At 42.7% G+C, this 17920-nt stretch overlaps 1 protein-coding gene across 11 annotated transcripts in view; it reads left to right on the forward strand.

Moving 5' to 3' along the window:
• Positions 1-17920, forward strand: part of SMARCA2 (SWI/SNF related, matrix associated, actin dependent regulator of chromatin, subfamily a, member 2) — a 176650-nt gene that overhangs the window by 49700 nt on the left and 109030 nt on the right. For all 11 annotated transcript variants that reach the window (XM_060410937.1, XM_027964526.3, XM_060410946.1 and 8 more), the window contains exons 10-14: positions 7021-7074; positions 10141-10271; positions 10500-10557; positions 12840-12940; positions 14592-14739. In XM_060410937.1, coding sequence (XP_060266920.1) covers positions 7021-7074; positions 10141-10271; positions 10500-10557; positions 12840-12940; positions 14592-14739 — 492 coding nt within the window. The remainder of the gene's footprint in view (positions 1-7020; positions 7075-10140; positions 10272-10499; positions 10558-12839; positions 12941-14591; positions 14740-17920) is intronic.

Genomic DNA, 17920 nt, shown 5'->3' on the forward strand with positions numbered 1-17920 from the left:
GATTGACTCTCTACTTCCAAACTCTTGCTTTCAGATTTGCTAATAGCACTTATTTTTTCTATTCCATGCAGTTGCTCAGCAAATATTAACTGAACTCTTACTGTGATCTAGGCAGCGTGCTAGATTCTGAGGGAGAGAGTAAAGGGGTGAGGAAAATTTCTCCTGCCCTCCTAATTAAACCAAAGAAGGAGACAGAAAGACATTAATCAAACTATGCACCTCAATATATAAGTATAACCTGTAACAAATGCTGTGAAGGAAGGCAGGGAGCCAGACTACGACCTCATTTCTTGGCAAACGAGTCATAGGTACCCCAAGTGACTCCGGTCTACCTGGTGTCTCTCTCTGGGCATCTTCCGTTGCTGAGCTCACATGATGAAATGTGCAGAATTGTTACTTTATTATCAGCCCTTCCCCGCTTGCCTGGCATGCTGTCAGGATGCCTCGCATCTGAGCACTCCCTACCCTCAGCAGGATCAAGATCAGGCTCAATTTCCTTCCCAGCCATCTTGTTGGGAGACACTGGATAAAGGACAACAAGACACTGGGCTCCTTTCTAGTCCTTTCTGAAAACTGTCTCACAGGGTCTTAAGACTTAGTTCAAAGTGAGTCACCCAATTTCAGATGTACCTTCATTCAAGTGCAAAGAAAATGGATGCTTTCAAAAGCTGATTATTTGACACTTTGGATTATCTGGAGTTCCTCTCCCCTCCGTTAGAGTGAATGATTGAGAGTTGTTTGTTCCAGCTTCTCTGTTGGGGAGGGAAGCTGCATGGGGATCTTTAATTCTATGCTATCCCTTTCAGCATTTCCCGTAGAAGTAATATCACGCTGCACCTATCTGCAGGGTTATTTTTTCCCCCTTATTAAGTAAGGCATCCCTAAATCTTTGTTTTGAAACTAGCTTCTTTACCCGGTGAACTAATAGCACTGAACTACTGGCAACACTTGTAGGATAAGATACAGGTCATTCTAAGAACTATGCCATCAAAGATGAGTATGATGGACCTTGTAATTTAATTGGAAAGGGGCAACTTTGTTACTTTTCATCATTTTTTTAAGAATTACCCCAGTGTAACGGAGAAGGCCTCTTTCTTTCTTGGGGAGTTGATTCTGGTTACTTGGTATTAGTGAATAATCAAGTGGGTTTCCTTTAACCTCACATGATCTTGCTTAATTTTTCTCTTCTCATCAATAGAGCCACTTCCATGAAGTATACATTTATAAGTCATTCTGAAACTTCTCTCTCTCAACCTGTCTTCCATTAATGCTCTTGAAGTGGAAGAAAAAGAAGTAAACTCGGTGCATCTACTTGAATGTTAGAGGAGGAATCATTTTTCAAGTATTGAAATAACTTAATTCTGTGACACCAGCGCCTGCAGTGGGACAGCATGAACACAGTGCTCACGTGTGCTGACTGTGCCCTTGGAGCCTACTTCCTCTGCTGTGAGAGTTCTCGCCCCTCTACTGGAGGGACCCAAGGTTGAAATGGGGGTGTGTACAAATAGGAGTGAACATGCTCACTTGTGACTTGGATCACTATCTAAATCACATGAATACACTGTCTTTTAAATTCAAAACTGCATCAGAAAGCATAGAATATTAATTATTCTTGTTCCCTTGTAGGATATTTCATTAAGAGATCTATAACCCAACTCTTTAGTGTCTTAATCTGTTAGAAGGTGATAGGAACAGTACCTACAGCCTGCATTTGTTCTAAGGATTACATAGGTTATATGCATGCGTGCGCACTCAATTGTGTCTCATTCTGCGACTCCATAGACTGTAGCCCGCTAGGCTCCTCTGTCCAAGGAATTTTCCAGGTAAGAATACTGGAGTGGGTTGCTATCTATTTCCTCGTCCAAGGGATCTTCCCGACACAGGGATGAGACCTGAGTCTCTTGTGTCTCCTGCACTGGCTTGAGGATTCTTTACTACTGAGCCACCTGGGAAGCCCAAGTTTATCTAAAGCACTTTAAATGCTCCCAGGGACATAGTCAGCTAAGTCACTTCAGTCGTGTCCGACTCTGTGCGACCCCAGAGGCGGCAGCCCACCAGGCTCCCCTGTCCCTGGGACTCTCCAGGCAAGAACACTAGCTGCTACTGCTGCTGCTAAGTCACTTCAGTCGTGTCCGACTCTGTACAACCCCAGAGACGGCAGCCCACCAGGCTTCCCTGTCCCTGGGATTCTCCAGGCAAGAACACTGGAGTGGGTTGCTATTTCCTTCTCCAGGGACATAGTAAGTGCTCAGTAAATATTGGTTATCAAGAAGTTCTGTAGTATAAATGCAGGATAGTGGGTGTCCAAATATGGTTATAGGTTTCTCTGAAAATGAAATCTTCTTTTTCCACGTATTGCATATTCTCTGTGATGTTGAGAGAATAAATGGCCACCATTTTTTTCTAGGTGAAGCTCAGTTAGCTATTACTAAGTCGGGTGTCTTTTGGGACGATGACAGGCCCCTTGGCTGTTGTGGCCTGCAGTGGGAAATAAGGATGTCTTATTTTGGGCAGACTCTGCTTGCCTTACCTCCCCAGCTCCTACAAAGAGAATTTCCTAATTATTTGGCCTCTGCTCTCTGATGGTTCCTGGTAATAGTGAGGCATTTCTTATATAGACTTAAGGTATGTTTTTCCTTGGGCTGTGGTCAGGAGCCCCATGGCAGCCTCCTGCCCCAGAATCTAGTGCTAAGTCTGGTCACTTCAGAGGTTCAGCTTCCCCAGCTGTTGACTTCAGGCCAGAATTAAAGCATTTAATTCCCTCTTCCCAAATCTTTCACTGGGGTGTACACCAGCACAACTATACCCTTGGTGTTTATTGTGACATTTCTTGGAAACTCATGATACTAATGGGAACATACTCAGAGAATCCATGGGGGAGCACTGTGCCCAGTCTCTTTTTCATTGTGGCCTTTGGTTTTCTTTCTTTCCCTCTCATCAAACAGTATTATATACACTGTTATATGTGAATCTCAGATCTGTGATGTTTTGAAGGGGGAACCTTTCTGATACTAGTGTATTGATCAATATAGAGATGAAAACTGTGTTTTTCTTTTAGATATCAAACAATTAAAAAACCTCTTGGTATAATGATGAAAACAGCATCAGATGAAAAGCTATAATCTTGTTGAGACATTTTATATTCAATTTATTCTCCAGTCCTTCTCAGTTCTTTTATCTCTTTTCCCCAGAGACTATTAGTTTATTGCAGTTTTCCTCCACAAGGAGATTTCTGTAGGTGAAAGAAATTGAAAATTCTAAGGCAGTTTTGGGCATTTGAGTATAGTGTGTTGTAAAGATAGATGAATGCAATGACACAATTTATTAGATTTATTTGATAAGTTTAGTGTCAAAATGGGTGAAACCAGAAGTTTGGATCAAAGTCTTGCTCAACTGGATTGACCAGTTACTTGAGTCAAAATGTTGGAGCTGGTTTGCCTTGCAAAGGCACCACCTAAGTCATGTGCAATTGCTTGTTAACTTGATATTCTTGGGTATTTTTTATTGCCTGTTCACCTGTCTTAATGGTCACAGGTCCTCTTAAGTGACAGTAAAAAATAACCAAGTGGTTCCTGACAATCTCAGGTTTCCCTCAGAGCAGAATGAGTTTTGAAGACGCCAGCACATTTGAATGATATTTCGGTATATTGTAACAACACCTGCTGGGGGATAAACTGTGTTCACTGTATAATATAGTTTGTAAGATATTTGATATAAAACTGTTTCTTTACAAAGCAAGGCTGTTTGTGGCATGTGTTGTGGTAATCTGCATAAAATACCCATTGAAGCCCGTTTTCTTTTCTTTGAATATTTATTCGCTTATTTAGCCAGACTGGGGTCTTAGTTGCGGCATGTGGGATCTAGTTCCCTGACCCGGGATCAAACCCATGCCCCCTGCATTGGGCACACCAAGTCTTAGCCACTGGACCATCAGGGAATCCCAAAGCCCATTTTCTTGGGTTCAGCTTCCTCAGGGTTTTCATGTTTGGGGTTTCCTTTCTCTCCTTAGTCACTGATTATGTTATACAGCCTAGGAAGATAGGTACCTGAGTACAAAGCTTTGTTCACGCACATTCCTAAAGAGAGTGTTTGAATTCACATTGGCCTTGGAAATGGGGAAGCCCAGTTGTCTTTCATACGTTCCACCCTCCACCCATGAGGGTAGTTATCAACTTTTTGCAGGTTGGAAGAAGGCAGTACAAAGTTCCTTTAGCCCTGATTAGTGGCTGAACTGAAGTGGGTTTTGTTTTTGTTTTAATCAGCGGAGATAAGCTGAGGTGTCAGCCAGTAGTTCTGATAGGGTGCATTTAGTCACGTGCTGCAGACTCTCTGATACAGAACTTCCTCAGGCAGCCGCATCAGAGTGTTTCACCAAGGGCTCGGAGTCTGTCCAGAGTTAGCTCCAGTGGTAGCAGCAGTCACAGTCTGTTTGGAGTTGACCATGAACAAAAGAAAAAAAAGGAATTTTTTGGTATTTTTTGAGGGGAGGGGAGTAGAATGTTCAGCACTAGTCTGATGTGAGAATGTGGATTTATGAAAGTATACCCACCAGAGATTCTCCCCAAACTGAAGAAATTCAAAGCATGGTGGGAGAACTTGACATCTCCTGCCATAGAGCAGACTGCCATCTGGCTTCCACCTTGTATAATAGCGCAGCCGAACTGGGCACACAGGGGAGTATCAGAGAGCGCTGGTTCAGTGAGGGAACTGTGTGTGCATTCTTAGCTTTTTTATGACTTGCAAACGTATTGACACCTAATTACAATGGTGGTAATTCACTGAGTGTATGCTAAGTGGAAAGCTTTGTTCTTGGTGTTTTCATTCATTCCTTCATTCACTATATTTATTTAGTGTCCTGAGTGCCAGAACCCCTTGTAAGGTATGGAAATGCATGTGTGAACAAAACAGACAGAAATCCCTGACTTCGTAATCTTAGGAAGCAATTTTCAGACAGTGCTGTGTCTTATATAGACATAAATAACCCTCAGACTATCATTGATTCTTTTACATTGTGAAAAATGACACTTGCAATGTATATTACATGTAACCTTGGATTATTTGTATTAATAATGGTGATCCGGTCCTGCAGCAGCCCAGTCAGGTGGGAACTGCTACTTTCTCAGAGGAGGGAACCAAGATTCAAGAGTTTTGCTCAAGAAGACATGGCTAAGTACTCGTGCACTTAGTGACAGAGCTGGGATTCAAACGCAGTTCATCTAATTCCAGGACCAAGTTTCCTAAGTCTAATATTACCTTGCCTCTCAGATTTGATGCTAGATGGAAATTTAAAAATTAGTTTAGAGGATTTTAAGTAATAGAAAGTGCTGCTGATGAGGCAGTTTTTAGATAACACCCTATCTGGTTGATAGCATATTCATAGAAGAGTATTCTTCATAATAGTTTTGACTCTGTTATTTATGATCCTTCAGACTTTTTAATGTGTTATTCATTGAAACGGTGATCCATTTCCACTAGCTAGATGCTGGAAATTGGCTTATTCATTGTCTCATTTGATATTCTTTGTTTGCCAAATTTGTAGCTAATTTCTGATTTGTATGGAGAGAATGGTGGGATTAATTGACTTTCTGCAATTAATTGAAAAAGTCATCTGAATATAGTGCCTGAGAAATCCAAAGATGGACTTTTCAGGGGAGCTGGTAGCCCGGACGGTTCCTTCTCTGGCCTGTCTGCCATTGTTCTCTGGATCCGTAGCCCAGACGTAGGGCCCAGTGCTTTTCCATGATGGCCATTCCTTTTGAGCTTGGAAATATTCTCACTTTGGGGATGCAGAAATGCAAAAATCAAATTTTGGGGAAATCATAACCAAAAGGAGCATTTCATTTGGTAGAAAGTGCTGCATTTTTTACGCGTTGTGCTTTGGCGTACATGTATATGTGTATGTTTTATAAGAAAATTATAAAAGAAATTTCAGACGTTTATGGGAACTGCCGTTCTTCAGTACAAAGACTGGATTTTCAACCCTAGACATTTTCTGTAAAAGCTGTTTTGTCAAGAGACAATTGAGTTATTTTCACAGGAAGCAAAAAATGTATTACACAATCAATGCCTTAAGTAAACAAAGTGGAGTTAATATTGATTCTGTATCATTATGTATATTTTTAATTAACTAAAGGGCCCAGGGGAGGAAAGCTCATTTTCTTAAATGTCTTGATAAAGGAAATGACTGGAGTTGGTTCTTTTTCTCCTCATTGCACTACACAGAATAACTTTAAAATAAGGCTTCTGTGAAGGTGGTGTTAAAGATTTCACTTGGCAAAGAGGTTGTTATAAATGTAAGAAATTTCAGACTATGTTGTGTTTATTGCAGATGAGGCTCTATCAGGTATGTACAAAATGTGACATAATGCTAGCTTTTCATTTAAGCTGTCTTTGAGGCACATAGAGGTTAATGGGCTAAGATACTGGAATATTTAAGAAATGGAGGATGACAGAATTTTCCATGAGACCACAGAATCTGCACCAAATCTCCCCATATACCCACTGAGGAAATGCTATTATGAAAGCCAATTAGGTAGAATGAAAAGCATTCAGAGAATGCACAGGGTTTTGAATGATTTTGTATTTTTATAACCCAAGAGTGATTCAGAGTTCATTCTTGAGGGGACATTTTTTTAGAAAACTTGCTAAGGGAATGAGCAAGTTGAACTGATTCAGGATGTGTCTTCCTAGTGCCAAATACAACCACATTTCAGATTGTGACTTCCGTCCTAATGCTGCCACATCTTAAGCTCTTTGCATCCTAGAAGACACAGTCCACCCCTCTCTAATGGGCCAACCCTGAGTCACATCTAGCTTCAGTCACTCCCTGCAAGTTGCCAATAAAATACATACTCTGTCTCGGAGAGTGACGAGAAACACACATAAAAGGCATTAATTCTTAAGCTCTGTTGGATGGGGACAAGTAGTCATGAAATGCTGTTATATGCCACTGAGTTGCCACGAGGTCCTTCCTGCACCCACCTTCTGGGATCATACCTAACATTTGACATTGTTTTGCAGAAGGCTGAAGAGAATGCAGAAGGAGGAGAGTCTGCTCTGGGACCAGATGGAGAGGTAAGGGATTTTGTACCCATTTTCACTGTGCTCTGCTGAATGATGCCCTGCTATTCTCTGTGTATACTAATTGTATTTTTCACTCCGCTATTCATTTTTTAAGTAAAAAGAGTAGTCCATTAGCATAGTAGACAATTAAAATAGCATAAAAGGAATACACTAAACAGTAATCTTCCATCTCAGACTGCCAATCAACTGATATTAAGTTTCTTGTATACCATTCCAGAAATTTTCTGTGCACATATAAGCATGTGTTTATGAATATACAGAATGTGGAAAAATCTTAAGTGATTCTATAATTACATTTTCCCTGTCAATGATGCAGAAGCATAAAATATGACCCAGTTTCTTTCATTTACTTTGAAATTTCATAACTTCATAAGCCAAACAATTTATGTATTTGGTAGCCTATTTTTTTTTTAAATTTTCTGTAACCTTACCCTATAGCTTCTATTCATAGGTTCATCAGTATATTTATAAATTTTATTTCTGCTATTTCTGATATTCTCCTGCATCACCAGAATACAGTGATTGATTTATTGGATTTTTTTTTTCTCTGAAAACTCAAGAGTTCTGTGCCAGTGATTCATACGAGCAGGTGTCCCCCAGAGTGGGATGGGAAGGGTATTTGTTTCAAACTGCCTTCTACTCTCACAGATTCTGACAAATCTGCCTGGAAGACTGGGGTGGGTGGAGGGTTGCCTCTTTCCTTTCCAGAATTACCGTTCACATGAGTCATATTATGAATGTGAACAGCCCAGTGGCAGGTAGAAGGTTGAAACCACTATTCTATGCAGAAACCTCTTGAACAATAAATGTTACTTAACCGCTATAATTCATCACAAGGAAAGAAAAGATTGGGATAAGAGTCTAATGTGTGAGAAACACTCAGTGGGCAATTATAGGGGAAGAATATTGTATTTTGGGGCACTTAGGAACAACTCTAATTTGTAAAAGCCCAGCCTTACCAAAGCATGCCTCACATGGGTCTGTAATTAACAAGCACACAGGGAGAGATTTTAAGGTGTTAGTGTGGTAGCTCTCTTATATTATCCCCTGGGAAAATTAGCTCATACACCTTTTTTTTTTTTTTTTTTTTTTTTTAATCATGGCACATGATATGTTCTGTTTGCTATAGTGGGCAGTCTTCATCTTACCTAGTTTGTTTTGAAATAATGTTCTGATTACACTCTGCTGTGTTCACTCAGTGTTTCTGCCAAAGTTCTAATTTCAGCTGTAGTGATTCTCAGTTTTCTCTGAGGTATGACACAAACAGTAAAACAAGCTGTGGTATCATAGGTCAAGATAATGGAATAGGATTCTTCCGAGGGAAATGGTAGCATTTCCTACATAAGTTACGGTGTGTCCTACTTATCACATGAACGTATAGATGACCTTCTACATTAATGAGGAAGAAGCATTGTCTTGAAATGCAGAGTAACAGTGTTCACAACCATTGCTTCAGCACACATAAAAGGAAAGAAACTCTGGAGTAAGCCTTCTCTCTTTACTTTTTCAGGTTATTTTTGTGGATAATTGCTAATATGTTGTTTCTTACTCTGACAGTGCTTTGTCGAGGGAGAAGGGGGAAAGAACCAGTTTTGAGGTGGAGGGGGAACATGGTCATTTCCTGTGATATATAGAAGATAAACTACAGTACACGGTTTTTCCATTTTAACTCTAAGTAACCATTTAGAAACAACTTTTCGGAATTAATGAATTGCCTAAATGTTTGAATTTTACCACTTTTAAGGAAATAGAAAACTTGAATTACTCACAGATCAAGCGTTTCCAAACAGACATCTCGCCTGGGGGCCTGCTCCTAGATGTGCAGTCACCCTGTAACCAGTAGCATTCGTTTGCATAGGATTACTCCAGTTTTAGACCTTTTTAAACAACTTGTTCTCTGAAGTAGGTTAAACACAGCCTCTGCTGCAATTTCACTTATTCTCTTAATTTTCTGAGCAAACTATTTTTCATTCAGAGTCCAGTGACGCATTTCAGCTCAAACTTGGTGGATCTGCCAGATTTGCGATGAGCAGAGCCTTTTGCTTTATTGCAGGTCCCCATGGTTGGGCTAGGTACCTTATGGTTTGGTTTTGGATAAAATGACATTGTTTCTGCAGAAGCCACACTGGCCATTAAGAGATGACACAAGTGACAATACCTCTTTCTTTTTTCCATGATTCTCTCTGAAACCATGAGTTTGTAGTCGTCTTTATCTGGGGGAAGTATCCTGAATATTCGTTGGAAGCACTGAGGCTGAACCTGCAGCTCCAATAGTTTGGCCACCTGATGCGAAGAGCTACTCATTGGAGGAAACCCTGATGCTGGGATAGACTGAGGGCTTGAGGAGAAAGGGGAAACAGAGGATGACATGGTTGGATGGCATCATCAACATAATAGACATGAGTCTGAGTGTACTCTGGGAGACAGTGAAGGACAGGGAAGCCTGGCGTGCTGCAGTCCATGGGGTCCCTAAGAGTCGAACATGACTTAGTGACTTAACAACAGCAAATTAATATGTGGGGGTTTAAGGGTTCTTAGTTGAAAATGGCAAGAATCAGCTCTGCTTGATTTAAGTAAGAAGGCATCATGTTAATAGAGTATTGCATGGGCCATCAGATCTCCCGAAGGCAATAACCTGACTGGTTATATCAGTTATATGTTTCTGTGGTGTACTCTACACCTGGTTAGTGAAGACACAGCTGGCCTTGGGAGTAGGCAAGGCCAATATCACTGCACGGGCAATGCTGCCACTGTTGTGTGCTCTCGTGCCAGTGTGCCCATCGGCCCTTGCTTTCTTCTAGGTCTCGATTCAGAGCCTTGGTGAATGTGCCCAGTTGCAGAGCTTAGGTCTTGTGCCAATACCTTAGCTGCAAGGAAGGCCAATGTTTTCTATTTCTTTAGTGGAAAGTGACCTCCCGCATCCCACCTGGGACTCACCAGGTGACAAAATTTCTAGTGACAGGGAAGGGTTTCAAAAGCTGGATAGCCACAAACTCTAGCACAGAATTGGGAGAATGTCATAACACTAAGCAGTGCCGTGTCTCTTCTTCTGTCTAGCCCATAGACGAGAGCAGCCAGATGAGTGACCTCCCCGTCAAAGTGACTCACACAGAAACTGGCAAGGTCCTGTTTGGCCCAGAAGCACCTAAAGCAAGTCAGCTGGACGCCTGGTTGGAAATGAATCCTGGGTATGGCATGAAAGCAGCATTATTGGTGTTCTTTGGCTTTTTAGATTTTTGTGGTCCTTGTAAAATCTGGGAACTAAAACAACCTGACCATTGCTAAACTGAGGTTACTACTTGCATTTGTCATTTGTCCATAGAATGGACCATATGTATTTGTGTATACACACACACACATAGTTTTATCATTTAAAAGGCTAAACTTGCTCTTCCTCCCTGCTCTTTTTCTTGTAGTTACGAAGTTGCCCCTAGATCGGACAGTGAAGAGAGTGATTCTGATTATGAGGAGGAGGTATGTTTGTGTCTCTGTTCGGAGTTCATTGGCTGGAAAGTTCTCGGAAAATACCTGGGTCCTTCTGTCTCTCTGTCCTCCACTGTTAGCCAACGGGTGACAGCTGGCCTAGAGAGCTTGCCAGAGCTTCGCTGGTTCACGCCTAGTTACACAGTGACTTCTCAGAGGCTCCTCCTGGCCAGTGGGGAAACTTGGTGAATTCTCAATTTATTTGAAACCAAGAAAAGAGAAGCTGGCATTAAATTGGAGGTGGTAGAAAGGTCTTTGGAGGAAAATTGGAGATGGATTACTTTGGGAAAAGCAATTCCATGCTTCTAAGTGGTTTACACTGAGGGTTAAGAGCCTAAAAATGCCTGAAGTCCTTTAGTGCTTAGGCCTGTTTGAAGCTGTAAGTATTGAAATTTGGACCAAAAGGGCAACATGCACTTGGTTTAATGAGTTTATTGATGCTCTTGTTTTTATGTTTTTTTTTTAAATGGGATTCTTGTTTTAATTCTTTGGATATACTTGTTATCCACCTTTCTCAGTCTCTTGGAAGGAATACTCACTGAATCTAGAACCTAAAATGGTATACTTTTAATATAAATGAAAGAATAATCAAGGTATTTCTAGATCAACTTTAAATTGCTTAACAGTTACCAATAGAAGAAATAAGTGAAGATTTTTATCTCCTTTACTAGAGCATTGCTAGTGTGTAGTCATTAAATCCGATGTTTACCAGTTTAGAGGAATCTTGGTTCAAAGAGCACCATGGCCAGAGCAGAGCAGCCTTACCATTGACAGCTCACCAGAATTTTAAGGCTGTTGTTATTTTCTTCTGTTTTGTGGACCTGTGTTTCCTAAATTAATCTGCCATGGATTAAAGATGAAAGATAATAAAAGCTATTATTTTTTTAAAGCGTACTATTAACAAGCAAATACTTTTGAAGGCATGCTATTTTTTTTTATAGGCTACTCTTTCTCTGAGGTATTTGAAACTTACAAAATCAATTTTTAAAATATCTCTTGTTTACTCGGATGAATGGGCCCATAAATGATCCATTGGAAGAATCTTCTCATTGAGTCTGAGAGCCAGGGAGGGACAGAGACGAAGTAAAGAAGGCTACTCAACCCAAAGGTGCCCTCCTAAGAGTGATAACTGCAGACAGCTCCAGACAACTGGTACCAGAGTGAACTCTGACCTGGGGGTCCAGAGACTGGGGCCTCATCTTGTGGCCAGTCATGTCCCCTCTTGGTGCTCACCTGGACAGGAAGGAGCTGTACCCACTCCTCATTTTACCCCTTACAGTTCAATGATCTGTGATCAGAGATTTAATGTTCAGCATCACGATCATTGTCAGTCCTCATTGTTTCATTCAAAAGTGATGGAAAATCATCATTCTCTTTAAGCCTACTTTTAAAGGGAGTTCTTCTAGGTTATCTGAAAAGATTTAGCCTTCAACACCAAGTGGATATGATGGATATTTAGTAAAGCTTTCCAACAGGCCAGCAGAACCAAGTACACAGTTCAGAGGTGGGGAGGGGATGAATCCTTTGCCATGTTATTGACAGTGTTTACATATCCAGAAATAGGAAGTGGCCGCACAACACACACCCAGAAGGCCACATGCTTACAAGCTCCAGTCCCTCCATCGTGAAGGTGTGTGGGAACATCCAGGGTCCACTGGCATCATCAAAAAGACAACACTAAGCTCTCTTCAGCTGGCTTTGGAAGAGAAGGGTGTAGAAGGTGGCTAAGTTATCAAGAGCAAATGTGGTCTACAGCAGCAGTCCCCAACCTGTTTGGCACCAGGGACCAGTTTCGTGGAAGAGTTTTTCCACAGACCATGGGGATACGGGCAATAGGGAGCAGCTGTGAATAGAGCTGAAGCTTCACTCAATTGCCCGCTGCTCACCTCCTGCTGTGCAGCCCTGTTCCTAACAGGCCATGAGCTGGTACCCATCTGTGACCCAAGGGTTAGGGATCCCTAATCTGCAAGACCCTCTGATGACCAAATATTGATACAGATCCATCTTTCTGGCATGGTTTTTACATATTTACTCTTGGGGAGCAAGGGTTCCAGGGGATTCCTAGAGGGCTTCTTCCGTTCTTTCATTCAGTGGTTTAAACAGCAATGGAGCGGTGGGAATTGCCTGGTGTAGGTTAGGGTTAAATTTATGTCCCCCCTCGGTTGTGTTTACTTCACTCGTGAAGTTGAATACTCTTCCCTCTCTTTCCAGAAAATGCCAGTCCTAAGGATTCCCTCTTTATTTTTAAAGTGGAATCTTTGTTCCTTTCCCAGGATGAGGAGGAAGAGTCCAGCAGGCAGGAAACTGAAGAGAAAATACTTCTGGATCCAAACAGCGAGGAGGTTTCGGAGAAGGACGCCAAGCAGATCATTGAGTATGTATCTCTCAGAGTTTTGTCTCTTGCACATGTGTTTCGTGAGGGTTATCCTCTATGAATTCTCTTTTAGAGACCTTTGTCTTTAAGGATGGAAAGCTGACTTTGCCCAGACTCCCCTTGAAATGCCACCATCAGAGGTCACCAGCGTGTCCCACTGCTCAGCCCCTTCCTTGGTCCTCTTCTCCTTCCTGACTCCCTCACTCCTGGGTTTCTCGTGTCATAAGCACTTCCATCCCAGATGAAATTTGCCCCTCCAACCGGCAGCCTTTCCCACCTCCTGTAATGGCATCAACACTCCTCCAGAAACCCATGGGGGATGTGCCCTTCCCTTCTCTGCCCTCGCTGCTGCAGGTGCTCAGCCCCCGACTCCCCCAGCCCAGTCTCTGAAACACCTCGGAGTCCTTCCCCTCACCTGAGCACCCAGCTCTTCGCCTCATCCCACCCATCCTCTTACACCGGTGGGCTACACAGCTCTTGGCCTATATCACTCTAATGTTAAAAGAAAAATTGTGGTGAAACAATCTGCAAAAGAGAACATTTTAAAGTGATGAGATTTAAAAAAAAACAAAACAGAAATAGACATTCTGATATTTTCTCCTTTTATTCTAGGGCTCTGTGCCCACTTCAGTAATCTTTCCTTTATCCATCTGCCCCCTTCTTCACTGAACGTTTTAGGAGCCCACCCCCACCCCACCTCCATAGGAGGCCTCCCTGGTGGCTCAGTGGTAAAGAATCCATCTGCAGTGCAGGAACCACAGGAGATGTAGGTTCGATCCCTAGGTCAGGAAGATCCCTTGGACAGGTGGGGGCGGGGGTGGGGAGCATGGCAACATACTCCAGTATTCTTGCCTGGAGAATCCCATGGACAGTCCATAGGGTTGTAAGGAGTCCAACAGAAATGAAGCAACTTAGCATGCACACTCGCACGCCCCCTCCGTAGAGTGACACAGTAGCTGGTTAGCCTGGTGCAGAGTGTCTTTAATGTCACCTTCTTCCCCCTCTAATCTGTCTTCCAAGCTTTGGGCAGTGTTCTGTGGGTAGGATTTATCTTTGATTTTCAAGGGCCTAGGACACTTCACTGGCAAAGTGTGAACTTGCAGGGGTGCAATTCATGCTCACAGCAGCCATCTGAAGTCAGGAAGGCCTGTGTGCAAATCCTGATGCCACCATCCTTCACGTGACCTGGGCAAATTCATGAATTCATGAACGTATCTCAGCCTGAAGTTCTCCACAGGTGTAAAGTGGGGAAGGTAATAGTAATGACTGCCTTGCTTGCTTTTTACGAGGATTACAGATAATATGTTTTACCTGCTGGGCATGAAGTAGGTGTGGGGGCTTCCCAGGTGGCGCTAGCGGTTGAGAATCTGCCTGCCAATGCAGGAGATGCGAGAGACTCAGGTTTGATCCCTGTGTTGGGAAGATCCCCTGGAGGAGGGCAAGGCAACTCACTCCAGTATTCTTGCCTGGAGAATCCCATGGACAGAGGAGCCTGGCAGGCTGCAGTCCATAGCATCCCAAAGAGTTGGATATGACTGAGCGTGCACACATGAAGGAGGTGATAAATAAAGCTCTACTTACTGCAGCTGTTTTTGGCTCTCCATTCATGCACAACTTCCCTGTGCATGACTTTCCACTTTCTCTGCCCCAGGACAGCTAAGCAAGATGTGGACGACGAGTACAGCATGCAGTACAGTGCCAGAGGCTCCCAGTCCTACTATACAGTGGCCCACGCCATCTCCGAGAGGGTGGAGAAGCAGTCGGCCCTCCTCATTAATGGAACCCTGAAGCATTATCAGGTAACTGATGTGGTAACTGTGTATGCTTGGTGACACAGGGAACTGTATTCTTGGCAGATTGCAATCTGTTACCTAATTTTGATTGGATATGTTGTGTGCATGCTAATTGCTCAAGAGAGTTGATGATGGCAGGCGTCTGGGGTTACATTCTTTCTTTTTTCATTTTTGGCCATACTTCGTGGCATGTGGGATCTTAGTTCCCCAGACCAGGGATCAAACCTATGCCCCTCTGCAGTGAAATTATGGAGTCTTAACCACTGGACCACCAGGGAATCCTCATAGCACTTCTAATATAGCGATTCTCTCTGCTGTGCCTGTAATTCTTATTTTAGAACATTCCATCTTACCTTCTTCACTAGGGCATTTACCTATTTTCCCTTTTATGGTTTTGGGATGAGTTGTTTTCAGAAATCCTGACTTAACCTTTGCAATTGGTTTACCCATGGATCTCTTCAGAATGGAAAACCCAGCCACTTTCTATGAGTACAGGGAACATCTGTGTCCCTTTTTGAAGTAAATAAAGTATATTTCTTCAAAATTTTCAGTGGTGGCTATAGTTTAACATTATGAATTCAGCCACCTAAGAATTGCTGTCTACAACATTTACATGCTTTTTTTTTTTTTTTGAGACACAATAAAGGGGTGAGCATCCATGCTTTGATGAAAACAAGGCTGTAAACATAACAGATGTTTCTCTTGACCTGTCTGTTATGAGGTCAGCACCTGTCTTTTACCTCCTTCCACTTCATAGTGTTTTCCAAAGCGTGTTCCTTGCAACATTTGTCCTGTGAGATAGACCCCAAAAAGAATGGGAAAATTGGGTTTTGTGGTTAAATATTAATAAATATGGGAAATACTATCAGCTGTAACTTGGATTACTGTATAATTTACTATTCCAAAGTTGGAGATGTATGAGAATGAACAGAGGCCCTTATAAGTGATCAGAGGCGTCACCCAGGGCTTTCAGAGCCAATCAGACGTCTGGGCACCCTGGCAGTGACCCCTGTTGGTAGCCCATGCTGTGCATCAGCAACTCATGACTCTGCAAAAATGAATGTGTCATGCACCCGTATCAGCACCCTACAGTGAAGCGAGTTTAGCTTCGTATTGCCCGAATTTCTCTGGCCACCAAACTTTCTTTTCATATATCATATTCCAGGCAGTGGCACCCCACTCCAGTACTCTTGCCTGGAAAATCCCACGGATGGAGGAGCCTGGTAGGCTGCAGTCCATGGGGTCGCTGAGGGTCGGACACGACTGAGCGACTTCATTTCACTTTTCACTTTCATGCATTGGAGAAGGAAATGGCAACCCACTCCACTGTTCTTGCCTGGAGAATCCCAGGGACGGGGGAGCCTGGTGGGCTGCCGTCTGTAGGGTCGCACAGAGTCAGACACGACTGAAGTGACTTAGCAGCAGCATTCATATCCTGTAAAATTAGGGTCCTTTGGAATACACTTTGGGAAGTACTGATTTGGTCAAAACTTCATTCAGGTTTTTCCATAACATCTTATGGAAAACTTAAACAAGTTCTTTGACCCACCCAGTATGCACCTTAGGCCAATAGCTCTCAAACTTTTGGAACTGGAGTCCAGGGTCCGCTGAACTCTTAGAACACGGCACTGTGTTGGCTGCCATTGTGTGGAGGTGAAGAATACAGCTGCTGCTGCCTCAGTACTGCCCTGATTTGTGTTAAAGCGCCAGCAGCTTATACCCACTACTGCTTTTGCGTCATCAGCGCAAATGTCAATGCAGTATAAAAGGCAGATGATGCCTTCGTGTTAACAAGAAAATAATTTTGCTCTTGTGCTCTCCTCAGAAGGGTCTGGAGACCCTCAAGAGTCCCTGGAGCACAATTTGAGAACCAGTGCTCTGGCTGCAGTGAGGCCATATTCATGCTACTTCCATGAAGTTCAAAGTCGTTGTCATCTGATTTGGCCTGCCTGATGTAGATAGGAACTTGGAGCTGGTTCTGATCACCTCCTGTATGTCTGTGTATGGAAAGTGCACTCTTTAGATTATTCATAAATAACTTTTAAAGCCGCATTTATTTCCTTCTGCCATCTGAGAACTTTTAAGTATTCTTCATCACTGTCTTTTCAAACCTATCTCCTCCTCTTTCCCTACAGGAATTTTATGGTCTTCCTCTGCTGGCTGAGTAAGATTTCCTGAACATGCCTCACTCTGCCCCTCCTCTGTTTTGGTTTTTTTTTTTTTTTTTTTTTTAGCTTCATAAAGTTTCTTATTCCTGGACTCTGACTACCCATGTCCACCTGATGAAGTTTCTGCTTCTGTTTTATCTGGTATTAAAACAAATGCAAAATTCAGCCCATTTGCCAATTTTCATTAACAAATAGAGAAAGAAATCCACTCCCATTGAGTGTCCAAATGTGTCTGGCATTTAGCTGACTCCTAAAGGTCGGGTGGGCTCGAGGCCACATTGCAGGCGTGCAGCTCCTCCCACTGAGCGCTCTGGGTTCCCACCATTCCTCCTCTGCCCCTCTCTCTCTTGCGCATCCCCTGAGGGCCTCTTTCTGTTCTTCTCATCTCTTGGTATTACTGCTGTTCTGCAAAAACCTTTAGGATGATTCAGAATCTTGCATGGTACAAGGCACCCCAAGAAGCTTATCCAAGTACTTCTTCAAACCATTGTAGCTGCTCATCCCAAGAAAAATTCTGGTCTATACAATTTTATAAATATACCATTCGCACTGCCAACTGCTTCTTGGTGCATGAATGGCCTATTGGCTTCTCTTTGTAAACTTCAGAAGGGAGGCATGCATCTTACATATGTAGATACCCATGTGCTGTAGCTCCTTGCCTGGTCCTTTTCACAGAATCACCATTTAATAAATATTGAAAATGGAAGAATCACTTGTCTTGTTTTTACATGAAAGAAATGAAAATTAACGTTTCCCTAAGCATAACTTCATTAGCACGCTAAATTGACTGTAGCAATTACACACACACACACACAGGTGGTGCAGTGGTAGAGAATTTCATGCCAATGTAAGAGACACAAGAAACACAGGTTTGATCTCTGTGTCAGGTAGATGCCCTGGAGGAGGAAATGGCAACCCACTCCAGTATTCTTGCCTGGAGAATGTCATGGACAGAGGAGCCTGGTGACTGCAGTGACATGGGGTCGCACAGAGTTGGACATGTCTGAGCACACATACAT

The sequence above is a fragment of the Ovis aries genome, chromosome 2 (assembly GCF_016772045.2).
Source record: "Ovis aries strain OAR_USU_Benz2616 breed Rambouillet chromosome 2, ARS-UI_Ramb_v3.0, whole genome shotgun sequence".
NCBI classification, from domain to species: Eukaryota; Metazoa; Chordata; class Mammalia; order Artiodactyla; family Bovidae; genus Ovis; species Ovis aries.